Source organism: Fusarium solani (genome assembly GCF_023522795.1).
Source record: "Fusarium solani strain SB1 chromosome Unknown bctg00000000, whole genome shotgun sequence".
NCBI classification, from domain to species: domain Eukaryota; kingdom Fungi; phylum Ascomycota; class Sordariomycetes; order Hypocreales; family Nectriaceae; genus Fusarium; species Fusarium solani.
The window spans coordinates 1,192,634-1,218,667 of NW_027072157.1; the positions used below are offsets into that span (position 1 = coordinate 1,192,634).

A 26,034-nucleotide genomic window follows, 5' to 3' on the forward strand; every position below is an offset into this window, starting at 1 on the left:
GGGAATGGGAAGGGGGAGTGAGAGGCGATCCATTGGATCTACAGGGTCTTCGGAGGGTGGAGGATGTCTCCAAACCCAGGACAAGTGTGTCTCAAACTCCACTTGCGCACAAGGATCTGTGTGTGTGCGTCACAGAAGAGTTTCCTTGGGAAGAAGGAAGAAACAAGAAACAACACGGTGGCATTAGACGGGAGGCACGTTGATGTCCACGGGGATGCCCGGGTGTCCTCCTGATGGATGATGTTCCCGTGGGAGGCGCCTCGGCGGCGTCGCGTGCGTGCGAGGTGTGAATGGTAATGGCGCCGAGTGCACGGCACCCTGCACTAACAGGGCTCTCGTAGTTAGGTACCATTCAACTCTGTCCGCACCACCTCCAGTGTCGTAGCGCTGTACCGTCCAAAAGCTAAGGCCCGGGTGAAAAGCAATCAACCGGGAGTCTTGACACGTCCATCCGTCGGTGGCCGGAGGCCGAGATACGCCGTGTCCTGGCCGTTGGGGAAGTAATCTTTGAATTGCTGCAGTTGTAAGAGTCACAGACAAAGCTTGCGTAATACGTGAGGCCTCGCTGGCTGTTGTGCTCGATACAGGGATTGATGAAGGAGCCCCCCCGCTCTCAGCAATTTTGCAGAGCAGCAGCAGTTAATCTTGCTAGCAGAGATGAATGAGTGTCATCAATCAGGGCAGCGAAAAAGAAGGCCAGATGAGATTGGCCACCCAATATCCCGTCGGAGCTGCCCAAGCAAGTACCGACCTCCTCCTATTGCTCGGGGATCCATCCAGATTGCGTGTTTTGAGTTGTGTTTATCAATGTCGGTCTGGCTCACATTTTGTCTTTCGCCAATGCTAGGGCATTATCAGTGTGCAGCGGCGACAGCAGGCAGTCGAATCCAAAATGGATGGATGTATCGTATGTACAGACACGCATGTTCAGACGTGCATTGGTACCTGGCTGCATCGCATCCATCCTCCAGATTGCACCATGAAGTGGCCGGTCTGTCTCTGCGAGGGAGAAAAGACTCGACAGAGAGGGACCGGCGCACAGCCCCGATACGTGCGAGACCGGACTTTAGCACCGTGCACAGTGCCATGCATCATACCAAACTCTCTGTGCGAGGTAAGCCTCAACCGCACTGTCCAGCGCCGAGAACTGACCCACTGCCAGGCCCTTTTATCTGCGCCTCCAAGTACCTCGTCCCCCCCGCCACTGGAGGGCCAAGCGAATCCACTCTCCTCCCAAGGCGTGGGATACACGCACGCACCGCACACTTCAAAACTCACACCAGGGGGAAGACGAGACGGGGAGACGAGACGACGACTCTCAAGAGCATTTTAGTACATTACCAGCACGACGGCCCAGAAAGGTTTAGCCGCCCACCCGCGGAGCGCCCAGAGAACCAGCCAGAGAGACCGGACGTCTACCACCTCCACTCTCCTCAGCTAGTTACCTCTAGCCCTGTCTGTCGCATCGACCAAACCAAACCCAACCCATCTTCGCCTTTCCATCGCTGGACGACTTGTCCTCGCTCTCTCCGCCGCAAACTAGCCCTCGCCTTCTCCTCCGAACAAACATCGCCATTTCGACGTCGACTCACCTCGTCCCGTCCCCAAAACCTGCCGCCTTCGCCGCAGGGACGGACTTCGACCAGGGGGTGACGACAGCAGGCGACCCTGACCGTCTCTTTTTTCCACTGACCGACCTACCTAACCTACCGACCTGCCGACCGTGCCCGCCGTGTTCGCGTGCGTCTAGGGGCCCGTCCATATTGCACTGCAGGTCTGCCCCCAACAGTCAGTCACGGACCTGTCTCGACAACGATCAACGCCGCTGCACCCGACGCTCTTCCTTTTGGAGCCGGATCCTTTTCAGCAACTCTCAGCAGTCCCACATACATATCGCATACGGGCAATTATCGATACTACTACGACTGGTGTCGATGCCTTTCACCCTCCCATTAAACCCCACCGCGAGACACCGACTATAATTTGCGACGCTGAAATCAATTACCCTACCCAAACACCACGACCCTCACTTCTTGGGCTACGCCTCCAGGAAGCCCCAGCCTTCGTTCGCTGGTCATGACACCCGCTCCAACCGGCCCCGGCAGCCCTCTCATCGCAGGTGTTGCCATGTCGGGCGGCGAATTTGGCGATTTTTCCGATGACGACCTCGGCGCCAACAACCTCTTCGATTTCTCAAACAGCCCAGATACGCTCCAGACACTCGAGTCGCTCGGCGGCGACCCCAAGGCCTTCCTCTCGCCCCAGGATCTGACGAGGGGATCCTTTGCCGATTCACCAACCAGCGGCTATTATCAGGATTCCTCGTCCGAGTCTGCATCCTCCAAGCGCACCGGCAGCTCCACATCCTCAAAGACGGCCGTCAACGCGGCTATCACCTCGGCCGATGCCCAAATAGACGACCTGGATTGCAAGATGGAATGGGGTACGACGTTTACTGCTTTCCCCGACGATGACAGCCCTTTTGAGTTTGGCCACGATCAGATTGATGGCATGTACAACTTCGAGCACGATGATCACTTTTTCGACCGGACAGCGCCGTTTGAGGCGTCTAGTAGCCCCGACCGGGTTACTGCTGCTCGAAATTCAATCACCTCACCAACTATGCCTACTGCAAAGGCTAAAAGCTCTAGCAAAGAAGCAACGCCCAAGAAGAAGTCACAGAGCCACCACAAGGCTCTCTCAGTACGTACATCACTGATTGTATCATCGTCGACTTCGGACGTTACTAACAGATTGAAGCAATACTCAGTATCTTCAGCTATGAACGGTCTGAAGACATCAACTTCTCGCGAAGTGTCACCCATGTCCATGTCCAATGGTGCTGTATTGAGCCAGGGCGGATCACCAGCAGCCATGTTCACTTCACCGTCCCCCCACGCAGTTGATTTTTCGAGGGCTGTCAATAGCTTGGGTGCGCAACCCTTGTGGCCAAACAAAATGGACGTGGCGGCACAAGCTGCACCCGATGTCTTGCCCACAACACTTCACTTTGGCGGTCAGATGGGCCAGACCGTACCAATGCCGCAGCAGATGGCGATGGCCACGCATCAGAATTTTGGTGGACGATGCGAGTTGAAGATCATGCCCACACCCCTCAAGTCAAGGGTCGAGACTCAGATTCCCATCAAGATGTTGCTCAGCCCGGTTCCACCTGGCGTTAACAGGCTTCACCTCCCAGCACACACAATCTCAAAACCCAAGCTTCTCGCAAAGCCAAGTCCTGAGAAGTCCCCTGATATGCTCGAACTCTACGTCTCCTTGGTGTGCACTAGTGCCATGGAGGGACCTGGGATGAAGGAGAACGCCCTCCAGCGTGCTGCCTCTCATCCCCAAGGCTATCTACCTCCGTTGGATGACGAGGAGAACTCCCCGCAGAACGGCGGTGATGTGAGAATATGTCAAGGATGTATCACCAGAGAACGCAAGCGCGCAGCTCGGAAAAAGATCAAGAAACCTGACGAAGAGAAGCTCTGGAGCAAAGACGAGGAGCGCCGTGTGATTGTGTTTAACACGGCCGAGGTCAAGGAATGGCAGTCTGTCAGCGGAGTCATGATGGACGCTTCAGTCGTTCCCGCAGGCACTATGCAAATCGATGCCCCAATGCGAATTGCCTGCTATTGCCGACACCACGGCGAGAAGCAGGGGTTCAACGTCATCTTCACCATCAAGGATTACCAGGACCGTGTCATTGCCCAGGCCATGTCTGATCCTATTATGATCACAGACGACCACAAGACGCACCCGATGACAACACAGCTTACTGCCCACCAACAGCCCCTCCCGGATGCTCCTGTGACGACCGCAGCTCCTCAACAGGCCATCGACAACCTTGGCCTGATCCCCCCTGCCGTGAACAACTCGTTCCGCATGTCGCCATCGACTGGCGATCTCTCAAGCATGCACCGCAACGGCCAGGTTTCTTACCAAGCCTCATCGGGCAAGACAACACCGACTGGTCGGACACTCTCACGCCCTGCATCGCCAACGCTGGGAGCCCCTTTGGCTAAGAAGAGGAAGTCGAGCGCGTCAAGAGTGCCCAACGGGCTTGCCATGACTCGTATCGACGATACGACGCCCTCGCCCAGCTCTCAGGTGAACAACCAGATGGTTACTGCAACGTCTCCGTTCTCGTCGAATTTGAGTGCCTTCTCTCAGGGAGACTCCCTGTTCCAGGCAAATGGTCTTGCGCCTTTTGCTACCAGCCCTCCCACCCCTAGCAGCAATGATCAACCTGGTTTCTTCCCTAGCAACCGCTCTGCTAGCATGGACAACATAGCCGCGGCACAGCTTTACTCAGCGCCTGCATCAGGACATCCAAGCCGTGCCCCCAGTCCGAACGGGCTTAGAAATGCCATCGCCCTTAACCCCCAGAACCAGTTTGCTCAAACATTGACTAGCAGCTTGTTTACCGTCCCCATGGGCATGAACCAGACAAGGGCGTCCCCCGTCATTCATAAGATCATCCCCAACGAGGGTCCCAAGACTGGTGGAATCGAGGTGACGGTTCTGGGTGCGGCCTTCTTCCAAGGGCTCGAAGTTTGGTTTGGTGACCAGAAGGCTACTACCACTACCTTCTGGGGCGAGTCATCACTGGTCTGCTTGCTGCCGCCATCACCTGTTGCTGGAGCTGTCGCCGTCACTTTCAAGCATCAGGCAGCGCAGGCTGCACAGGTTTACCCGACGGGCAAGCAGCCGGCAATCTTCAAGTACATCGATGACAATGAGGACAAGCTCATAAGGACGGCTCTCACAGTTCTGGGCCAGAAGATGTCGGGACAAATCGTCGACGTTAGCGACCTCGCGAGGAGGATCCTTAACGATGGCAACTCGGGCTGGTCCGGTGGTTCATCAGGTGGCTCGTCTTCTGGCGGCCAGATGATGGGCAACACGTTCAACCATGCTCCTAACACGCACCTCGAGTCACAGCTCCTGAAGTGCCTGGATCTCATTGACCTTGATGACAGCACGCACAGGACCCGCCTGGATCTCAAGAGGCCGACTGGCCATACTATGCTTCACCTCTCATGCTCCCTCGGCTACCATCGATTCGTTGCCGCTCTGCTCGCGCGTGGCGCCAACCCTGACGCTAGGGACAAGGGCGGCTTCACGCCTCTGCACCTTGCTGCAATCCACAACCATCCCGAGATTGTGCGAAGGCTGATGATCAACCGCGCGGACCCCACAATCAGAAGCTTGTCTGGCCTTACCGCCGCCGATGTTGCTCAGTCGCGTGCTGTGCTACGTGCTATTCGCCGTTCTGAGCGCCATGTCAGATCTCGCAGCAGCGGCGGCTCGCTCCACAGCAAGGCTAGCAGCGCCACATCTCTGCGGTCTCTGTGGGAGCCCATGACCCAGGCCCATACTCACGAGGAGCCTGTCTCGCCAGATTCAAGCGAGGAGAGCCCTGAGTACACATCGGGAGACTTTGAGGATGAAGACCCAGATGAGCACGTGTATCTGAGCATGAGAAGATCGAGTGGCTTCAGACAAGACAATGAGCGGCCAAACCTCCGTCGGCGAAAGACTAACGAGCTGGAGCCAGAGATGGAGCCTCCCGCAACGGCCATGGCAGCTGCGTCAGCCGCCTTGAAGGAGCACTTCCAGCAGCAGCTCCATCAGTTCCAACAGTCGATTGCTCTGCAGTTCCAAAACCTGCCACACTTCCCTCAGATGCCCGCGTTGCCCAACATGCCTGACTATCAGGCACCATTCATGCGCCGGGTTCAGCAGTTCATGCCAGGAATGGCAGCACCTCGCACGGACAATGAAGACGAGCAGCCACAACGATGGTGGGACTCGTCGTCCAAGGCTACAGCAACGGCACCCCCGGCGTACGATGAAATTTTCCCTCGGGAAGACCTGGACACGAAGCAGGCGTCTGCAGCACAGGCGGCCGTTGAAGCCGAGGCTGACATGAAGTGCGCTGCTCTGTACGATCAGACGACCACAACAAATGAGGCGGTCGAGGTTCGTGAGACATGGACGGAAGAACCCGGAGTTCTCAAGATTGGCCGGAAGAACGCCATCACCAAGGAGCAGCAAGAGCAGTTCCTCAGGGCTCGTGAGGTGAAGCTCAAGAGACTCAGCAGTGATCGCAACCTATTCTTCATCTGGGTAAGTACCGTGCAACGACACCCGATCCTGAACATGAAGCTAACCAGCGTCCAGATTCCTCTTCTGCTCGTAATGGTCTGTGCCATGGCGTACAGCTATTTCCCAGGCCTTTTTACCTTTATCTGGGCTTTTGTCCGGTCGTTCTACCAGAATGGACTCGATAGGACTCAGCAGCTGATTCAACAGAACCTGCCGGAGCGGGTGGTTGAAGTCTAGCAAGATTCATCATGACGGTGTTTGTCTTCATTCTTGACTAATAGATTTGAGGCGTACTCTTCGAAACGACTGGCTTATGGAGTCTGTTTTCCGCATACTTACTTTTTTACTCTGCTTTACTTGCCCGCCACGGCCGATATATTGCTTCTCAACATTTCAAACTCGTCATTCGTTTAGACCACGGGAACAAGCAACGGGTCTCTCAGCGCATGACTTTTTATGTGTTTACTACCTCCTTTTTTTAACGACGGTCGGCGGGGCAAGTCAACGGGGAAATCAACTGGGTGTTGAAACTTTGATGGGTGAGGAGTCCATGCTCGGAAAGGTGTCGTGGATGGAGAATAGTCCCTCAGATTGGGGCTGATCGGATCGAGCCTGTGATGGCGAGCATGGGGGGATCTTTTTGAAACCAAGCTGGTGGATTGTTCATACGGACGGTGGGAATAAATGGGTGGACAAGCAGGTATTGTTATGGAGGATCAAGGGTGTGTTTTGTGTATTTCTGGTTATGGGTTCTTGAGGGGGAGCAATGAATGGATGGATGGTAGAAGGAAGAGGTTGTTGTTGGTGGTGTCGTTGTTGTTGTTGTGTAAGGATAAATGCCAGCGCAAAAGCAAACCAGAGGAGAGGAAGGGTGTGCTAAGCAGAACACCCGTTGTTGGTTTGCAAGTCATGCATGTATGTCTTTGTCAGTATGTACATAGCAATCCTGTTTGTGGTAGGCATGGGAGGCATGCTTTGCAGATAGGTAGTTACTTGGGAATATCACAGGTATCAAGTATGACTTGCTCAGTTGATGGTGATTCATCGGGTCAGCAGACATGTCCAACACAAGGCGCTCGCAACAGAGACAAGACGTCGTCAAGAGTAGATGTGTCATTCATTATTATCAACATGCCAGATTTGAACCCAACGCCCCTTATTCCCTTCCTTACTGTAAAGTCCCTTCCAAACCGAGCGTATTCACGTGTACAAGGACAAAGGACCGTTGTACCCCATTTGGCCGAATATCAAATTGACATCCATACCCTTTCCTGTCCTTTCCCTTCCTTGCCCGCCCAGATCCCATTCATTGTCCGAATAAATAAACAAAACCCCAAAGATCAAAGCTTCGACCAAAGTAGACGAAGCAGAGAAAAAGAGACGTTTCAAAACCAAAAGTGTCATGTCGCATGTCATCATGGATATCTCCAGCATGAATACAGTTAACAACAACAACAAGCCGACGCTCAAAAATCCAAAAGCAACGTTGTTTTGTGTGTTTGTCGTCATGAAGAATGAAAAAGAACAAAGTCGTGGCCGCATAAAAAATCGTCCATCCTCGGTTATCGAGACGAAGAGCCAAGAAGAAGACTCTAGTCGTTGTCGTCTCACCATCACTCCTTTTCGTTGTCGTAAAGATCCAGGGCGCTTCCCATCCATCACAACTCGACAAGGTCGATCTAACATGCCAGTGCTGTCAACTAGTAACTAATATGCACTGCTGGGGCAATGTTCTCGGCATCCTCGTCGTAGATGGTAAACTTTTCGGGAATGTTTGGCACCTTGGGGATGCCCCGGTTGGCGTTGGGCGCAACACGGAGCGCTTCGGCAGCACTCCTGCGCGATCGTAGAACTCGCGTATGCTGAACTTCTTGTAGTGGCTGTCTAGGAACATCTGCACTGCGTCTAGATGCAGCTTCGGTCCGACGGTCAGGTGAATCGAAGGAACTTCGACCATTGGCGCCAGGTAGGTGTCCGAGGACACGGCGGGCAAGGGTGTTGCGCTCCTTGCTGGATCCATGAGGCCCCGAAACACTACGTCGAGATAGTATGGCTCGCCGAGATGCCACGTTCCGTAGCTTGGGAATCGCGATGTCTCGAGACGCCGACTTGCGTAGTTTCTTGTTCGGGGTAGGCGGATCTCGAGCCGCATCGTCATCCTCGTCGTCAGAAGTCGAGTCAACCGCTGCTCTCTTGGTTCCCCTAGAAGAAGCACTGGCTGGCGACTGAATAGGGGAATGAGAGCGAGAGGCCGATGGTGTCACTGACCGAGAGCGAGAGGATTTCCGGGTCGGTTGAGGCAGCTGAAGATAGTCTCGCGAGTTTCGACCAGTGGGCACAGTAGGAGCCGGTGCAGCGCCCTTGGGAGTCGGCGGTGGGACAGCTGCTGGAGCTGGAGGAGAGAAGAAGCCACAGGCGACAAGCTCCTCATAGGTGGCAGCCTGGGGATCATGCTGAGGTGAGTGGTTTCTGTGAAAATGTCGAGGCTTGGAGGGCGAGGTAGGGTTGGTGGTTGGCGTAGGAGGTCGTGGAGTGTGAGCTCGAGGAGTTGGTACTCGGGATACTGGTGGGCGAGGGGCCAGGTTCTGAGGCGTGGGTGCTCGAGACAATGCCTCGAGGATGCTTGCCGAGGAAGCCGGAGTAGGTGACTGAACAGAGGAGTGAGAGGAAGATTGGGCGGAGGATTGAGAAGAGCCAGGAGGCGGCTGGCGAGTAGACTGAATAGCATGAGACGAAAAGAAGCCCGAGGCCATCAAGTGATGATAGTTGGCCAGGATCTCTTCCCGGCTCGGCATCTCATCCCTCTGAGGTTCCTCAACAGGTTTCTCCTCTCTGGACTTATCATCCCTGTCCCTCTGTCTTCCCCTCTGCTCCGAATGATCCCGCTTACGGCTCCTCTCTCGTCTCCTAGAGCCTCTCTCATCCTCTCCATCCTTCTTGAAACGCAGTCGGCCTCGCACGCCGTCCCAAACCTGGCCCAGAAGCCTTTTTTGCTTCACCTGCTTATCCGCCCAGTCGTCACTAACCGGCCGAGGCTGCGACCGAACGCTCGAGGAGCCTGGACGCTCCAATGCGGCAATCTCATCAGGGCCCATGAACTGAGCTGGCGGTGCTGCCGAGGTGCGGTCGTTCATGGAACCTTCATGGAAGCGGCTCGCGCTGAGCGCGCGGCGGGTTTTCGGCCGACCCATGCGGTGCTGCTGCCGCCGTTATCTTCGTCGTCGTCGTAGAGATGTAGTTGAATATGTGTAAGTTGTGCAAGTACCCAGCGAGGGGAAACCGTTGCAGTCGCGGGAAGAGGACGAGCTGAGTAAAAAACTCTCTTTTGGTCGACCTTCTCAAAACGGATTGAGAATCCACACACACAAGAAGTAGGAAAAGTGGCTGACTAGATAACACAATCTAGGGATGGGAGAGAGGTGAATCGTCAAGTAGCAACGGGGCATGCTTTGTTGATATCAACGGCGGGCACACGTGAGATTTCACCACGGCAACCAGCAGCAGCAGCGTAGCGCAGCGCAAGGCCGGCCAGCGAAAAATGCAGGAGCGGGGGACCCGCGACCCGCGACGTACCGACGTACCTGCAGCAGTAGCGAGCGAGACGAGTGGACTTGCTCCTGCTGGCACACAGACACACGGCCTGGAATGGGAAGGAGGTACCAGGTTACATGGCCGCCTTAGTAACCGTCGGGCTACCCAAACGGGAAATGCAGCTTTTGATGCTGCACAGCGACGGGGAAAGCAATTTATCTGAGATGAAGAAGGGGCTCGTCTTTTTTTCGTTTCGCTGGAGCTTCTCGGGAAACATCGTAGCCGGCTCCTTGCTTCAATTAACAAATGGGCCCAATGTACTTGAAGCGATATACCTTGAGCCGGCTGCTGCATCATCATCACATTCCGCCTGTCACTGACCGCGCCTGGGTGCATCAACCGATGATCCGATGAGACAGTCTCAGACATCTTGCAAATGACTTCTGCAGGCTTATCACAACCCCAGAGGTTGCAACACATGACAGCTCTCACCCGTGGTAAACCACGGCTCAGCATATCTCAAATGCAAATCACATTTCTGACTCTGCATTGACGGCACACCGAGACGTTTTGAACCCTTGTCAATAAACTACCTAACCATCCATACCAGACACGAAAATCCCATTTGTAAACCCCAGCATAATCTCCAGTTTCCGTAACAATAAATGACACTCGGCGGAGGCGGCACAGCATCTTCTACACAGAGACCCTGCCCTGTGCTCCAACGTTGGAGAAACGTCTCTAGTTGTTCCATTACCCATCCATCCATGGGCAAGTGGCCTCATAACCAGGAACAAGCCACCCAGTGGTAATCAACGTATTTTGTAAAAAAGAGAAGTGTCTGAAATCGACAGTGTGAGGAGACGGAATGAAACAAGTAGATAGATAGATAGCCAATAGGAGATGAATAAATAATGTGAAATTGTGTGTTTGCTGAAGAGGATGCCAAAAGTAAAGTAAATTGAGTGACGTAAAGAAATGACAGGTTTCGTCGTTGTTTGTTTTCAAGTGTGCGTCGTCGTCATAGAAAGATCGAGTCCTTCCTGCGATCCAACGTTAAAGAGGGTGGTGTTGTGAATGTGTGTGTGTGGTCAAAGATATTCATGAGTCCCAAACAGAACTCAAAGGTTTCCCTAGTCATCGTCCCATGGATGCACTGCCTGTTCCGAGGCCGAGAGAAACATCACTTGCGCCTGAACTCCTGAACCATACCGCTCATGCGTCCCATCTCTTCCAAGTGTCGCCCGGTGATTAGAAATACACAGCACCAGAACGCCAAAGCGGCGCCAACCAGCCAAAGCCGTCTGATCCCATCACCCCAAGTCGCGCGCATCTGGGTATTTACTGGTATTGGTTGAAAGTAACGACGCCGATCTTGCCATCAGCTCGAGAGTACATGCCCTGATCCGGTTCAGGTGTCATGCCGCGATGGTTGTTGCCATAGTGGGGGTCAAGCTGTCTTTGACCGTTGTGCAGCGGCCTTGTACTTTGGGAGAAGACGCTGTCGTGCTTGCGCTTACCTCCAATCAATACTGATGGCAGCTCGGGAGCAGGGTCGGTCTGTGCCTCGATAGGAGGCAGCGGCGAAACCAGCGCAGCAATCTTGAGCGAGGGCAGGGAGATCTGGCTGTGCATTGGTCGGGGAGGCTGGGCAGCAGCAGGCGTAGGAGGATACGATGGTTGCGAGTCTCTTCGGTTGTGGCCATCGGTAGAGTATACTGAAGGCGAGGGGGGAACGTAGGTGCTGTTGGATTGCCGTCGGTCATAGGCGTCATGCTTCATCGACGGCGCAGGCGAAGGGCACGCCGGGGGAAGGTTCCGGTTGGGGAAGGCGTATGAGTTCTCGGGCTTGGGGTACGGTGACTGGGCGGACGGGGGATACGGGCCAGTGGCCGAAACTGGGGTTAGCTGCAAGCCGGGCTGCGGCGCATACTGGCGAGGAGTTGGGTATTGCGGCGCAGAAGGGTCGCCGAAAGATAGGTGACGTGAGCCGGAAGAAGCGGGCTCGTATGAAGGCGGAGGTGGAGGCGGCGGCGGGTATGAGTCGGCGATCGAGGGCCGGCGTGATGCATCATGATACGGAGCACGGTGCTCACTCGAGTTGCTGAGAGATCGGGCTCGAATACTGTTGGGGTCCTCAGCTGCCGGTGTAACAGTCCTTCGGCGGCCATAATCCTCCTCTCGTCGGTCGTAGCCACCATTACCGCCGTTGCCACCACCAGACTTTCCGTCACGCTTCCTCATACGGACGTCCCTGCGAATTCGGACTCTGCAACCCTGGTCGGCAACAGTCTTGCTGAGCTGAGTACTCTCCATCAATCCGGGAAACTTCTTGGCGCTATACACGCTAAAGGGCTCCGTCTTGATCTCCATTCGGAAGTCGACACCAGGAGGCAGGTCGCCATCAGTGGGCTCAAGATCGAAATCCTTCTCCTCCTTGGTCGTCTCAAACAGGCTAAAGGTCAGACGGTATCGGCCCTCGTGGCGAACGGACAGATCGGGGAAGATGAAGTATCCGGCTTCGGTGGGACGGTCGAGGTATGCCATACCAGAGGCGGGGACACCGGTCAAGATGGGTGGGTTGTTGGCGGCAGGAGTTTGAACACGGCCATGGGCAATCGGACGGGCATGCTCGAGACTGGCGTAGAGGAAGAAGTTGGCGTTGTAGTCGAAAGTGATATCCTTGCCCTCCTCAACTGTAGGACCCTCAATGATTCGGAGCTCGACAACGGGAGGAGGATCAACAGGTCGTCGGTCGCTGTTGGCTATTGGGAGTCAGCATGCAAGAGACCATATTCGAAAGGCGGACATGGCTGATGAGAGCATGTCAGCCATTGCCGCCCAATGTCAGCTTACCCTTCATTCCAGAACCGCAAGCACGGGCACGCTCTGGTTGTTGCAGAACGGTCATCTGATACCAGAGGCTGCGGTTTCCTCTGGTGACACGGTGGAGGCGAGCGATAGTGTCGCGCCGGGCGTTGAGGGGGATTGAGGAGGGAGTCGCCATGGTGTCGGTTATCGGAGCGCGTATGTGCGCACGTAAAGGAACGGTTTTGGAGAATTCAATGTGAGAATGAAGCCTATCCCGAGGACTTGGTCAGTCACTCAAACGGTTGACGGTTTATGCGGGCGCCAGAGGAGAGCGGGTATGCATGCGAAGCCGAAGCCCAAGGTGTTGAAGTTTAAAAAGCGTCGATATTATGCGAGCGGGACGAAGCGAGTAGGTGGATTCGCCCGTTGGGATGTTTGATCAAGACTCACCCTCAATGTGAGACGCCCGAGTTCAAGGGTCACGGGTCGACTCGAAAGCGTGGATATGGATATGGATATTGGAGATCAATTCAAGTCAAGTCACGGGCGGAGGGCGACGACCGTGATTGAAGTGAAGAGGAATTCGTGCCGGCGGAGGAGGGAAGAAAGAGAGAGGCCTCGACGCGACACGAAAGGACGTGCTAAAGGGGTGTGAAGGATTGGATTATGGAACCGGGGGGGGGAGAGGGAGAAGAGAGGAAGAGAGAGGACAAAAGTGAGAGGCCGGGGGCGGAGGCCGTTGAAGAGGCAGATGGAGCACACAAGGCCAGTAGTGTCTTCGGCTAGCAGGGAGTAGGAGTAGAGGAGCCAGGCCCAGGACCAGGACGGGCAAGACGAGCGCCAGCGAGAAAAGAGACAGGCTTTCTTGAACGGGAAAAAAGGTGGCTCTTTGTCGGCGCTGGGCTAGCAGTTCAGCCAGTGGAGCAGAGCAAGCCCAGTAACGCTATTCCCGTCGGTACTGTGCAGATGGAAGCGAGTACAGTGTGTTGTGTTGTCCTCTCCAGTCCAGTCCAGTTCAGCCCAGTCACAGGTGTCTCTTTGCCAGCAGTACGGTAGTCGATGCTGACGATGATGACAGCTTCAAATGCAAGGTCTGTTGGTTCGGGGAATGAGATTTCGCAGACCTTGACACAGAAGAGGGGGGCCCCTCGGGTGGATAATTAATGACACGAGGTGTGCTGTCGGGCTCTGGCAGGGATGTTGCCTACCAGCCAACCTACCTACATCGCGATGGATGGCTGAAGAGGCCCAGGAGCCTGGATTCGGTACACAGCTGACTCGAACGCCTGGGCAGGTCCGGGCGTGGCAGCTTCAGCGCCCGACCCTGCAATCCCATCCATTGGAGGAGGGCTCGGGGCCCCTACCTAGACCACTGAGACCGCCCGAGGGTGGGATCGCCCGGGGGGCTGAACAAGCCCGCCAAGCAGCGAATGGGGTTCCATTGGCTGGCAGTTCGCAGGTCGGGGGTGCCCGCGGGGTGAAAAAGGCGAGGGACGGAGTCCACAGCCAGGGAGACGGGAATCGATCGATGCCCTCCCAACTGTTCTGTTGCGTTGTTGGTTGTTCTTCGATGCGTTGAAGCGAGCGAACGAGAGGTCCAGGTTCCCGGCGCCGCCTTCCCCTACCACCCCTCCCCTTCCCCCTCCCGTGCCCCAGAGTTTTGCCATTAACTAGATTTGCTGCTTCTGGAATTCCAGTTTTTACCTGTCTCCTGATGTCGGTTTCGGTTGATTGTTCTTTAAGGTTTGGAATTGCCAAGAAGTTCTGGTAAGCTATTCCATCTTGGCAGCTTTCAGCTGAAGGACGCCATCAACGTCTCTCGCACGTTTCGGACATACTGTGCTAGACGCTCAAGTAAAAAATACAACGGCAACGGTTGAGAAAAGGAGATGAGGTGAGGTGAGGATTGCGTGTAGATCCGGCCCGGCTACAAGGCACAGCACAAGAACCACAGCCATTCAATTCAACAGACAGCACCCAGAGCCAGCAAAAGTGCAGATACCGTTGCAGCATCGGTAACGGCAAGTAGCCCAAAAGGCGAAATGCTCCGGGAGATGGAGAAACGAAGCGGATCATGTAACAGTGCGACAGGGACAGGGAAGGGCACGGTGGAAAGATGGCCAAGGGGACGAGGGAAACAGCCTTTGACAGGGGTATCGGAGGGTTTTGGTTGGCTTGTTGGGACCAGGATCTCGAGAGACAAGCCTCGGTCGTGTTAGAGCATCGAGGCCAATCACGTCTCTTCGGAGCGCCGCCAGCGGCTTCTGAGTGGCTGCCACTCTCTCGTCTCCTCTCGTCTCGATATCCAACCTTGCAGCCGAGCACGCGACGGCGCCGCCAAGACCCGGCCTGACTGGCTCTCCCGCTCCCTCCACCCCACGCCCACAGCCCATCACAACTCATCACAGGCCACCGCCTCCGTCCACCAGGCCACGGGAGGAGGCGCTAGCCGGGTACAGGGGCTGGCGGGTGCAGCACGGGTTGCAGAAGCGGCCGGGCCCTGGCTGGACGCTCCCTCGGTCATGCCAGCCAACAGGCGTCGGCCGGGCTGGCACGACTTGAAGGCTGTGACTATCCATCGCAGAAAGAAGCAAGGAGAGACGAGCACATCCCGAAAGAAGCAACAAGAGCTGACAAGAAAGGGCAGGGCAGCAGGGCAAGGCAGAACGAAAAAGAAAATCTAGAAACGGATTCTGCGCAGGCATCTGGACGATATGCACATCATTTCATTATTTGACAACTATAGCCCCTCTCTGTCATCCATTCATCCATTCACCATCGGCCGGACGGACGTTGGATGTCTCATACGCAGAGGCAAGGAGAAAAAAAGGTCTCTCTGTCTCGTCTCTGTCTCTGCCCTCGGCAACTAACCAAGCTTGATTCTCCATCAGAACATGACATGCCTCCGTGCGCACCGTGCTATCTATCTTCAAGATTCCCCTTCTCTCCTTCCCGCCTGGCCCTGGTCCGGGTCCTGCTTCTAGTTATCCTCCGGGTCCGTCTTGGTCTCCGTCTCCGCCTCCGCGTATGTATTCTTTATCTGGTGGACGTCATTTCATCAGAGAAACCCGGCCACTGGACAACCCTGATCGTCTTGGGGACCTTTCCTGACCAGGCATGGCGCATAATCGGGTCCCCATAAAATCGTGCTAGCGAGTTGCTAGAGACGCGGGATGCAGGACCCGGTGCGCGGGAATCCTCGAGGCCTGTCTTGGGGCTAATCCGCATCCGTCCTTTTAGTCCATGGGCTAATGTCTTCTCTTTTCTCACTCGCTCCCGTCACTAGAATTCAAGCAGAAGCAGAATCTTGCTGCTCAGACCTGTTCCTTCCTTCCCTTGATGATCCTCCCCGTCCCGTACTGTGCTAATACGGATCTTATATGCACTGTATTTCTCGACTTTCGAGATCGTGGGTCGTTGTTGAAACAGTCATTCGAGTAATATCCATGTCGCCATTTTCACTCTCACGACGTCAAGCTATCATCTGCAGGTCGACGTCTTTCCGATATTGTTTCAGTCAGAGTGCGCATTTGACAGCCCGCTTCTGCTGTTGCTTCTGCTGCTGCTGCTTGTTAATGACCTCCTTGACAGGACTGTGATTGATGCCTTCTGCAATGCACATGCAGCGATGCAACGAGCTAACGTGGGAGGTGTCAGGGATTAGCCTCCCTACATCCCTCTCACTGCCCTGCCCTCGACTAGGCCAACTCCATGTCATTGTTCCGTTCCATCCACGCATCCATCGTCTCTCTCTGACCACGCTTCGGTACCTGAGAGACCCTGTCGCAACCCTACGCCTGGAGACGACAACCGGACAGACTTTGTAGCTGCAGTCAACGCGCATCGTAATCCCGCTGCTTTCGGTTCTCGTTTTGCGAGATACGACAGGATGCCATGTTGGTTCGAGATGGTTGATGGCCAATCAGATCTGTCTGTACCTGTGCCACCGAGTTGAGTTGCCAGCCCATGAACACTGTGCAGCTGGTCAACTTCGTGATACTGCAAGTCAGCCATCTGCACTGGGTGGCTTGGATTGCAACGGGCTTGGACTCAAACAACAGCCTACTATGAGCACCGGGCAGCAGCTCAATACTACGGCGTCGGCATTCGGCCCTCAACATGTCTTGAATTCAGCCTGCAGAGGAAGCGCACTGTCGTTTCAGCTAGAGTCGGCTCGGGCCCTGTCTAATCTCGAGGTTCGCGGCTCCAATACCGCACTCGAAGCACGTTCATTCATAACGATCCCTCCATCCACCCATCCATGGATGTGCAAGCACTAATTATCCAGGCGATCTAAGGCGGGGCAGGCGTTGCATTACCCGAGCGAATTCTCCGGGCCATACGGGGCCTCGAATAAGACATTGGAATTCGCACTTACCCTACGTATTCACGACGACAGCGATACTTTCTCTTTCGCACTCCCTCCTCGAGACACTCGCAGCAGGGCAGAAAACGCTGATCGGCTGCCTCGTAAAAAGCCTATCTCGGGCAGGGTCCCGACTCCCTGGGCGCGGCGCCTGCGCGGACCCTTTGGCTGGGCTCCCTACGTTCCAGCAGGAATTCTCGTCGTCTCAGCCTCTCAGGGTCACGGCAGGCCCCTACCCTGCACTGTTGGGTTGGTCAGATCATGAGGTGGCCTCCAGTTTTCCTCATTCCACGGGATTGCCACTCCAGGCTCCCTGCAGTCCACCCAGGAAAGGGTCTCCCAGCTGCCCTTCTCCCGGGTCAAGGAGGGCCTATCGATTTGCCTCTTCGGATCCGAGGGACGGGCCGGGTGGGACGAGGACAGACAGTTGGCTCTTTCTCCAGTTTGCCGGTCATCACCAACAGCCTGAGCAAACACCACGGGACTCGTCTGGTGACCCGCAGAGCCCTCTCAGCTTGGCAGAGGCGAATCTTGATAACCTGTCAACGACCCTTGCCGGTAGAGATGACCGCAGATTTGAGCCTCCCCCTCCCCTCAGATCGTATTCATCAGCCCGCTGAGGCGACCGTTATGCCTCGAGATGCTGCCGTGCGCCACCAACAAGTCACCCTCCCCCCCTCCCACTGCCGTCCATACCTCTGGAAGACGGAAAGTCAGGACTTACGGAATACCGAATCGGGTAACTAGAACGTCATGCGGTCCAGCTGCCTGGCTTCCTGAATCATGTTCAAACAACAAGGTTTCCACAAGGCTGGGTGCTAAGCGTTGACCGCCGAACTCGCCCGGACAGCATTCCAGCTCGAGATGATTTCAACAAGATGGCGTTTTTGGAGCAGTACATGGGTTTGTGTTCTTTTGTCACATTGCCAGGAAGAAGACGCTGCTGAAAAGTTTACCCAGTGTCTAGGATGCATTCGTCTGTCTTATTGGCTGCTCTGCAAGCCCGCCACCAACAACATCTCACCTGGTGGCTGCACTTTCAAATTGCTCACAGCCTTGGCCAACTCAGTTGTTGGTCCTCACATGGCGCAGCATGGCACGGCTTACCTCTCGATCGGATACTGTCCTTTCTTTGTTCCCGCACCCAGGACCAAGGCTCGAGTTGCGGGTGTAGATTCGCCAGAGACCGCCCGCTACACGCCACAATCCAGTTGCTTATGCTGGCATGTCCCATCATGGACCTGATGATGACCGGTTGCGACACGTTCCCCTCCTTCAACCGCCAGTGTCTTTGCCTCTCATGGCATAGCCAAGTAAGAAGAGTGAAACCAGCCTCTGGTGTGATGGTGGGCGTGTCTAGGCTCTCGGAACCTGAGAAGACCAGCGCCATCGCTGCTGTGTCACCATTGACTTCCCATGCCCCAGGTTTAGTTCATCTTGGCGCATGCGACTACAGAGATCTGAATGGACCGGATGGGCGGTGATCTCTGCCGATAGGGCTCTGGGCGGCACCTGCGTCGACTGACAGACTTGGGTTGACACACCCACAGATATCACATACAAGATGGGCAGCCGGCAGCACAAAGACTGACAATCATCAAAATGCTGTTGACTGTCAACACTGAGACTTGCCTGGGCACACAATAATCAAGCTCACCGGCATCTTGTGCACTCGATACTGGCTCACCGAGTTCAACTGCCCCAAACTTGCCAAGAAACAAGCCATGGCTGACAAGCAATGCCCATCACCACATGCTTTTCTTCTGCCGTGCGCCCCTCACCCTCACCCTCACCCTCACCCTCACCCCCCGTTGGGCATCGCTGAGCACTTTTTGCTCGAGGTTGGACGGCATCTCTTGTCGATCTGCAAACATGCAGCAGTATCCCGCGAGCTGCGGCCGTACCGCACACGGCTGTCTCGGCCTTGTGTGCCCTTATCCCCTACCTACATGATGCAGAGCGCGCGCAGCCCGTGTCTCATCATGTCAGGACGTTTGAACGGCCGTTGATGCTGCCCCCTCTTTCTCTGTGACCATCTTGTGTGGAGCTCCAAGTCGGATTCGTAGAACCTGCCGCACACACATCTGCTATAGGAGTGAGGCTCAAAGCCCATGTGTGCATCCAAGTGGTACTTGCTGCAATTGCGTCTTAGACGTCTCTCCCAAGCTGCAGCTTGATTCCCAGAAACACTTGGCAATTGTTGTCTCTTCCGCAGCCGTGGATCGTCGCCCTTCCTCTCCTACCTTAGCCCTAAGGAGACAATTACCCGTGCTCCTGGAAAGAAATGGTACCGATACCGTCCCCCTGGGAGAAAAAGCTCTGGTCGGGATGACGTCGGAGCTCTCCCGCGGCCTTCCCCGGAATCACCGCCCGGGGTAGATCTACCCTCTCTCTTGGCACGTCAACCTCCGCGCCTTGGTAGCCTCCGGGCTTCACCGTGTGATTCTTTTTTAGTGATCTTTTCTTGTTCACAGTGGATTTCACACTTTCGAGCCCACGTGGGCCATGATGCAGCTTCCTTCTTTCTCCTCACCTCTAATGCATGTCTCAACAGCCCGCGAACCTGTTTTCCCCTCCCTCGCGGCGGTAGCGCCAAAGCCACGAGTCGATATGTGACGAAGCTTGGGGAGGGCTTGCTGAACAATACGGAGTAGGGCTTTATTGACGCTCACCCTAGGTTAGCGCCGGAGCTCAACAAAAGAGCTTACGATACGCAGAGCTCTCATCTCTTCTGAGCGGGCTTGACATGACGGCATGTTCTGGCCCGCCTCTCAAAGTGCAGCTTGGCAACAAGAGTGTCTCAGGTTAGAAGAAGGAGGCTGGCTGACCGGGGTTTGCATATTTCTTCCCTTGTCACGCCCGCGTGTTCAACGTTCGTGGGAGGGCCTCGATGTGCGCGGAGTGGGTTTGCGGCTTGCCTAGGCCTTGTCCATGGGACGATGGTGGCAGAGGCTGCAGGTGAGTGAGCTATTCTAGAACTGACAGAGCGAGGGATGGTGAGGTTGAGGGAAGGGAGGGTTACCAGGTGGACATGACGATGGGTGTCGATGGGTATGCGAGGAGACTGTTAGTCGACCGAGTTAGAATAGTCACGAGCAGCCAGGGACTCTTCGAGTTGAGGATGTTTGTTTATTAGACATTATGGGTAACCAACTCAACAAGTAGCCAGCAACCAGCGGGTATCCTGCTCCCGTCCAAACGAGGGTATCTCAAAAGCAACAACTCAACATCCGTCAAAACACAATTCCTTCCACCTAGTCTCTCCCCCTTCCATTACCAACATCCCCTTCTAAACGAGTGACTTCCATCCACATTATCCTAATCCAAGCACCATGAGTGCTTCTCACTCTCCCCCCTCTGCTATACCAACTCTGGGTTCCAAGTGAAGCCGGCCATCATAGGAGCCAGCTATTGTAGCATCGCTTTTTTTTGTTTCGTCCTTAGACAGCAGGGGTAGCTGCGGGAGCAGCAGAGCCAGGAGCCGTAACACCGGGAGCCCTCTTCTCGGGGAAGACGCCCTCGCCAGCGTTGACACGGCCGTACTGGGTAAAGTGCAGGTTGAGGGCGCTGTAGTCCCACTTGCGGGAGAGGAACAGGAAGGCGAAGGCGAGGCCGGGGATCATGAGGATATCAAGGATGCCGAAGAAGATGAAGCTCTTTGTCACGCTGATCTGGTTGCCGCCGTCGGCCACACCGAAGGCGATGGGGTACAGCAGCCAGAGGAGGTTGAGCCAGCCCGCGAGCATGAGGTAGTCCCGGGTCAGGTTCAGGCGACGGGCAGAGGTGCGGCCGACGTGGAGGGTCTGGAAGGCCAGGAGGAGGTAGGCGGCTGTGCCAAACGCGAAGAAGCCCCATTTGTACGAAGTGGCCGTGTAAGCGGAGCAGAGGTAGGAGATGACCCTATTCACGTCAGCTATATATCCTTTCCGTCAGGGGGGAAGTGGACATACCAGATCCAGGCAAGGAAGATGTTGAAGACAATGGTAGCCCAGCTAACACCGCTCAGGAGACCCAGGGCCAGGATGACGACGGGGAATGCCACGACCCAGTTGATGTACTTTGCAAAGAAGATCTGGTACGAGGCGGCGTGTCCGCGGTTGCGCTGCGTGGGGATGACCGAGTAGGCGAGGCCAGAGGCTATGGCGTAGTAGGTGATTGTGCCGACGAGAAGACCGATGGTGAAGAGGTAGTGGAAGATCTTTTCGCCATGCGGCGGCTTGAGGCTCAGGGCGAAGAAGATGAGCTATACGTGTTAGTGAATGTTGTCGTAGTGTGTGATATCTGAGGGACTCACAAAGGAGAGCAGGTAGACGGCTGTCACTGCCCAGAGCCAGTCTGATCCTCCCACCGAGAGGTGAGTGTCACCCGCCTGGGGGTTGATGTTGAGGGCGTCGTTACGTGTAAAGATGACGGCCATGGTTGACTTGAGGTTGATAGACGTTCACGATATGTTGTAATCGTCGATTTCAAGTTGAACTGCTTGATGATGATCGCATGTATATCTGTTTTGCCTCGATGAGGAGTGAAGAGAAGGAAGAAGAGGCAAACAAACGACGTCCCATCCCCCTCTTATACATCTTCTCTCATCTCACCATGACGCACATTTCCAATATCTCCCCTCAGGAACTCTTCCCACCCCAACAAGCTCAAACCCCTCCCCATCAGACAAGCTTGGACGCATCCATCTCATCCCATTGGATGAGTAGTCTTGTCCCATTGGGCAAAAAGTTCGTGCAGCATCTCGTGATGGCGGTGCGGGAAAAGAGAGCTTTTGCAATTCTGGACTTCGTCTCGACTGGGCAATGACGTCTGAGGGTAACAGACGAGGTAGAGGGTACATGGGGCAAGGCTGTCGATGCGGCTGGCCTTGCATGGGATCCATTAATCAGCCCTTAACTCCGCTTTGGATAGGTTGATGTGACTGGAAGTCGAATATCCAAGATCAACCGAGTACCGCAGATTAACAACAAGGTCCGGCATCACCGGGAAGCATCACCTTCTCGCCTGTTTTTTTTCCCTGTTCTCGGTTACCCTTGAGAAAATCTGGCGTTATACTCGCTTGAGGAAGCCAAAAAAATTGATCTGTCCAATGCAACACCTCAATTCCCACATGTCATGCCATGTTGAACAAAACCTCCGCGGGTTCCGAATGTGTCATGTGTCGAGCCCTACCGGGAGCTAAAGAGGAAGCATGGGCTCTAGCGGCTTCCACCGTTCGGGGGGAGAGACATTTCAATGTCGAGACATTGGATCAAAGTCGGCGGGTGGTTGACGTCAAGGTGATTACATGCCCAGGACTAGACATTCAAGTTGTTTCGACTCATGGTGATGGTGATATAGGGTAAGTCTTTGACGCAATACAGCTCCCCAAAAACCTTAGCACTTTCTGTGTACCTTGTACAGACGAAGGCTCTATATCAAACAGAGTCATAAAGTGACCGCCATGTGCCGTCATCTTCCGCTCGCATTGTCAATCCATGTTGCATTGCATGCCAACCTCTGTCACATCTTGACTCGAACTCGTCTCGACATTGATCGATCGACCAACCCTTGTCGTTGTCAATGAGTCACGAGGAAATCACCCCCTGTCGGCTTGGCTGCAGTAGAACTAGCACCGGCAGATGTACAGTGGACTGCATGGTACAATCTGCCGCCAATTCCATGATATCACGAGAGAAATGTGATGGGGAGCGTACTCGTCTTCCAGCGTATCCCATCATGATATTCGACTGCGTGATGTGATGTGCAGAGTATAGGTGCTATAGGTTGCATGTACCACATCTCTTCTACTTACAATGTTACACTCCAAAACAAGAATCGCTTTTTGTCACCGCTGCTCTTCCCTTCCTTTGAAGGGTCAGTCCATAATACATCTACACAAAAGTACATTCCTCCCTCCCTCCCTGCAGCACCACAATCAGTATGTGGCCTGTTCTATCTGATATGCTGCCGTCTTGGCTCGCTCGCGCACATCCAGGTCCCCATCCTGCTTGGTGAGCGCCTCCATCTTGGCGTGGAATCCGAGCTTCCGCAGCTCGTGCGCTCTCTGGGCGCATGCCTGAGCCTCGCCATCGTCCTCTTGCCAGGTGAGGTTGATGACCAGATGGCATAGTGCCACCCTGACCTCCCTGTCCTTGCTGCTCGCCTGCTGGGCCAGAAGCTTCAGGAGCTCAGTCTGGCTGATCACCATCTGCCGGTGCCGAGGGATGCTAGCCGCGATGTGCACCAGGATGTAGATGACGGCCACAATGATCTTGGCCTGTGGGTGGAGCAACCGAGTCTCCCGCCCCGTCACCGGAGCTCGGCGGGAGAAAGGTCGGAGCACCTTGGCCCGGAGCTTGGATGACAGGATTTCAAACAGTCGCTCCGTCCCGAGTTCGCGCAGAAGGTAGTCGATCATTTCTGTCGTCTCATTTGTCGTTTCCGACAGCCCAGCTCCCGGTCTTCCGATCAGGTTCCTGATGAAGTCCAGGCCCTGCTCCTGAATCGCCAAATCGTCATTCCGTGCCCTCCGCACCGGATTTAGCTCGGATTCTCGCACCGCTGCCAGTTTGTCTTCCACCTGACGCAGCCTTGTCGAGTTTGTTGCATCCAGCTCTCGAAGCATACCGTTGGTGCCGTACACCCAGCGGTGTGCCTCGTCTGATTGTTGCATGTCCACATCGTCATCCATGTCCAGTCCCGACGCTTCCCTCTCCCTGGCCATCTGCAAGGCCAAGTCTTCTGTGTCGTCGCAAATGAGCTGCTCCAACCATCCTGGATCAAGTTGCGCCAGGCATGCCTTTTTCAAATCAGGTCCAACAGCATCAATAAAGTGCTTGAGCGCCCACAAGGCATTGAGTCGAAGGGCAGGGTTCTCCGAGTGCGCATGCTCGCAGAGCACCTTCATAACTCCGTTTTCTGCAAGAAGCTGTTACTGTTAGCTACTAAGTTCGTTGCAGACAAAATATGCCATGGACTTACCTCGCGCACTGGACTGACTTCGACCACCAGGTTGCAGATGGTTGCAGTGGCAGCAACTTGAACATTGACGTCCGAGTGTTTCATGAATCGAAAGATGGGAAGCGCAACTCCGTGGTCCACCAGCGATGTACGCAAGATGTTGACCGACCGAGACAGCATCCTGACAACATGGCAGCCCGCGATGATCACTGACGCGGGGTTTGCGCCGTATCCTGCAGTTTCCCCCTTCCTGGTAGCATCGCCGCTTGACTTTTCTGCTGTTCGTTCCTTGGCTGTCTGTGGCTTTCTGGGATACTCCGAGAGGGACTCGACAACGTACGAGGTGATGTCCTCGGCCACAAACGCCTTCCTGTAGTCTTCCTTGCCCCCCGCAAGGGCGGCGATAGCCTTGAGTGTGCTTTCTCGCACCCTGAGCCGGTGGATCAAAAGTCCATTCTGGCCCTCTTGACCTAGCTGAGAAAGCGGAGAATTGCTCTCAACCTCCATATCCGTATCTGGTTGTGGCGACCAATAACGCGGCTGCGTAGTGTCTCGAACAGGGGCATATGCATGCTTCAAAAGTCTGCTCAATACCGGCACGGCATCACATTCGTAAGCGGCCTTCTGGAGGTATTCGCTGTCCGTGATCATCCGGGCCAGCACCACTGGCGCTCGCTCCAGAATAATGCGCTTGCTCGCATCGTCCACCTCGTTCACATCGGAAGCGTCCTTGTCATTTTTACAGATCATGTCGACCAGTAGAGGAACAACAAGGAGCCCCAAGCTTGCTTCTCTCATACCCTTGCTTCCCACGCCACCCTTAATGAGCGCAGCAAGAATAGAGGAAGCAAGGAGGCGATCATATTCCTCTGAGCACCTCACAAGGTGTACCAGCCAGGGAATGAAGGGACTTTCAATCTCTTCCGTGTCATCGCCATTCGAGCCGACTGGCGGATATCGAGGTGAGTCCCAAATCGCGGATGAGCTGAATTTACTCAGTGATGACCGAGAAGAAGATTGTGAATCCGAAGATGCCCCCTGAGAAAACGAGCCATATGGAGATGTCGATAGACTTCGAGGCAGGCCGATTGGAAGCATGAACTCCATCGCAGTCAATGGCGGTTGACGTGACACATTGGGCCCTGGCTGCTCGGCATCGTAACGGGGATCCGTGGCCTCTGCAGGCTCAAACTTGATCGAGGGGAACACGGCGAGGATGGAGGGAGAGTCGATGAGCCTGTTGGCCCTGTATTTTGAATCCCCAAGAATAGCTGCAATAGCTTCAAGGATCGGCGCAAGCCTCAGGCTCTTGGGTGCAGGTTCAGGGAAAGCGTCCAAAAGCCCATCATTCCTCGCTGCTTCATCAGCGCCGGGGACGACCTCTCCACGAAGTACGGCAACGCTGGCCAGCCGCGTGGCTAGTGCATCCAGAATTCCAGATGTCGTCAACGCTTGTTGATGACGGTCTTCTCGACAAAGACGAGAAATCAGACCCGCTGCAAGCGGAACCTGAGATTGTAGAAGAGAGTTGGTGGAGGTAATGGAGAGCATAGCTCCGAACGAGTCGAGATATTGTGGCGAGAAGACAGTATCGGCTAGGGACTCGATATCGATGGGTGAGGATGGCGGCGCTAGGATCGAGGCTTCTGCAATATCTGTCAAGGCTCTGAGAGAAGCCACGACAAGCTGCGGTGCGTTCGTAAACGGAGATATGTTGGCCATGAGGGCGGGGATCGCTCGCGCGGCATGGAGGGGAGCAAGGAAAGCTGGACCACCTGTTCCTCTCCATCAGCAACTACAACAACAAAATTTCAACATGTATAATACCGTACCATTGGCGAAACTAGCCACCAGCTGCAGCGCCTGTAACCTCACGCTCTCATCCTCCGATAGCGGCCTCTGCGTGAGAGGGAATCGTGCATCCTTTCCATTTGGCTTGACCGGCGGCCTGGCTGAAGTCAAGGTCCTGACAATAGGATCAAGAACACCCAAGCTGATCCAAAACTCCTTTCTTTGTACGTGACCGACAACCTCGTTCTTCAGAGCTCTCAGGGCAGCGGTCTGCTCGGGCAAAGTTCTGGCGCTTCGCAGTTGCGCCAAGATCGGGGGACTCTGCGGTCGAGCCATCAAGACGAATTAATGAGACAAACGAGAAACTTTGGATATGCAGTCGGAGTCGAAGAAGCGATAAACAGAGACGTTGCGGATGATGCAAAATGTTGTTGCGCTTGTCGTTCGAGGATGCTAAAATTCGAGGACACTGGCCACCT

The 26,034-nt window shown here is 55.0% G+C and overlaps 5 protein-coding genes across 5 annotated transcripts; 1 reads left to right on the forward strand and 4 right to left on the reverse strand.

Annotated features, from left to right (window-relative positions):
* Nucleotides 1-2,076: 2,076 nt before the first annotated feature.
* On the forward strand, nt 2,077-6,351 carry MRS44_000389 (uncharacterized protein; the record flags this gene model as incomplete). The annotated part of the gene is made up of 3 exons (XM_065624019.1): nt 2,077-2,703; nt 2,761-6,135; nt 6,190-6,351. 3 exons carry the CDS (start codon nt 2,077-2,079, stop codon nt 6,349-6,351), a joined length of 4,164 nt encoding a protein of 1,387 aa, XP_065479747.1.
* Nucleotides 6,352-7,814: 1,463 nt separating this feature from the next.
* MRS44_000390 (uncharacterized protein) lies at nt 7,815-9,305 on the reverse strand (the record flags this gene model as incomplete). The annotated part of the gene is made up of 1 exon (XM_046272252.2): nt 7,815-9,305. The coding sequence occupies one exon, from the start codon at nt 9,303-9,305 to the stop codon at nt 7,815-7,817; it is 1,491 nt and encodes a 496-aa protein (XP_046129482.2).
* A 1,681-nt stretch (nt 9,306-10,986) lies between these two features.
* On the reverse strand, nt 10,987-12,652 carry MRS44_000391 (uncharacterized protein; the record flags this gene model as incomplete). The annotated part of the gene is made up of 2 exons (XM_046281419.1): nt 10,987-12,410; nt 12,502-12,652. The coding sequence occupies 2 exons, from the start codon at nt 12,650-12,652 to the stop codon at nt 10,987-10,989; spliced, it is 1,575 nt and encodes a 524-aa protein (XP_046129481.1).
* A 7,610-nt stretch (nt 12,653-20,262) lies between these two features.
* On the reverse strand, nt 20,263-21,239 carry MRS44_000392 (uncharacterized protein; the record flags this gene model as incomplete). The annotated part of the gene is made up of 3 exons (XM_046274010.1): nt 20,263-20,722; nt 20,773-21,065; nt 21,117-21,239. The coding sequence occupies 3 exons, from the start codon at nt 21,237-21,239 to the stop codon at nt 20,263-20,265; spliced, it is 876 nt and encodes a 291-aa protein (XP_046129479.1).
* Nucleotides 21,240-22,739: 1,500 nt separating this feature from the next.
* On the reverse strand, nt 22,740-25,891 carry MRS44_000393 (uncharacterized protein; the record flags this gene model as incomplete). Its single annotated transcript, XM_046281418.2, has 3 exons — nt 22,740-23,732; nt 23,786-25,539; nt 25,597-25,891. 3 exons carry the CDS (start codon nt 25,889-25,891, stop codon nt 22,740-22,742), a joined length of 3,042 nt encoding a protein of 1,013 aa, XP_046129478.2.
* Nucleotides 25,892-26,034: the final 143 nt, after the last annotated feature.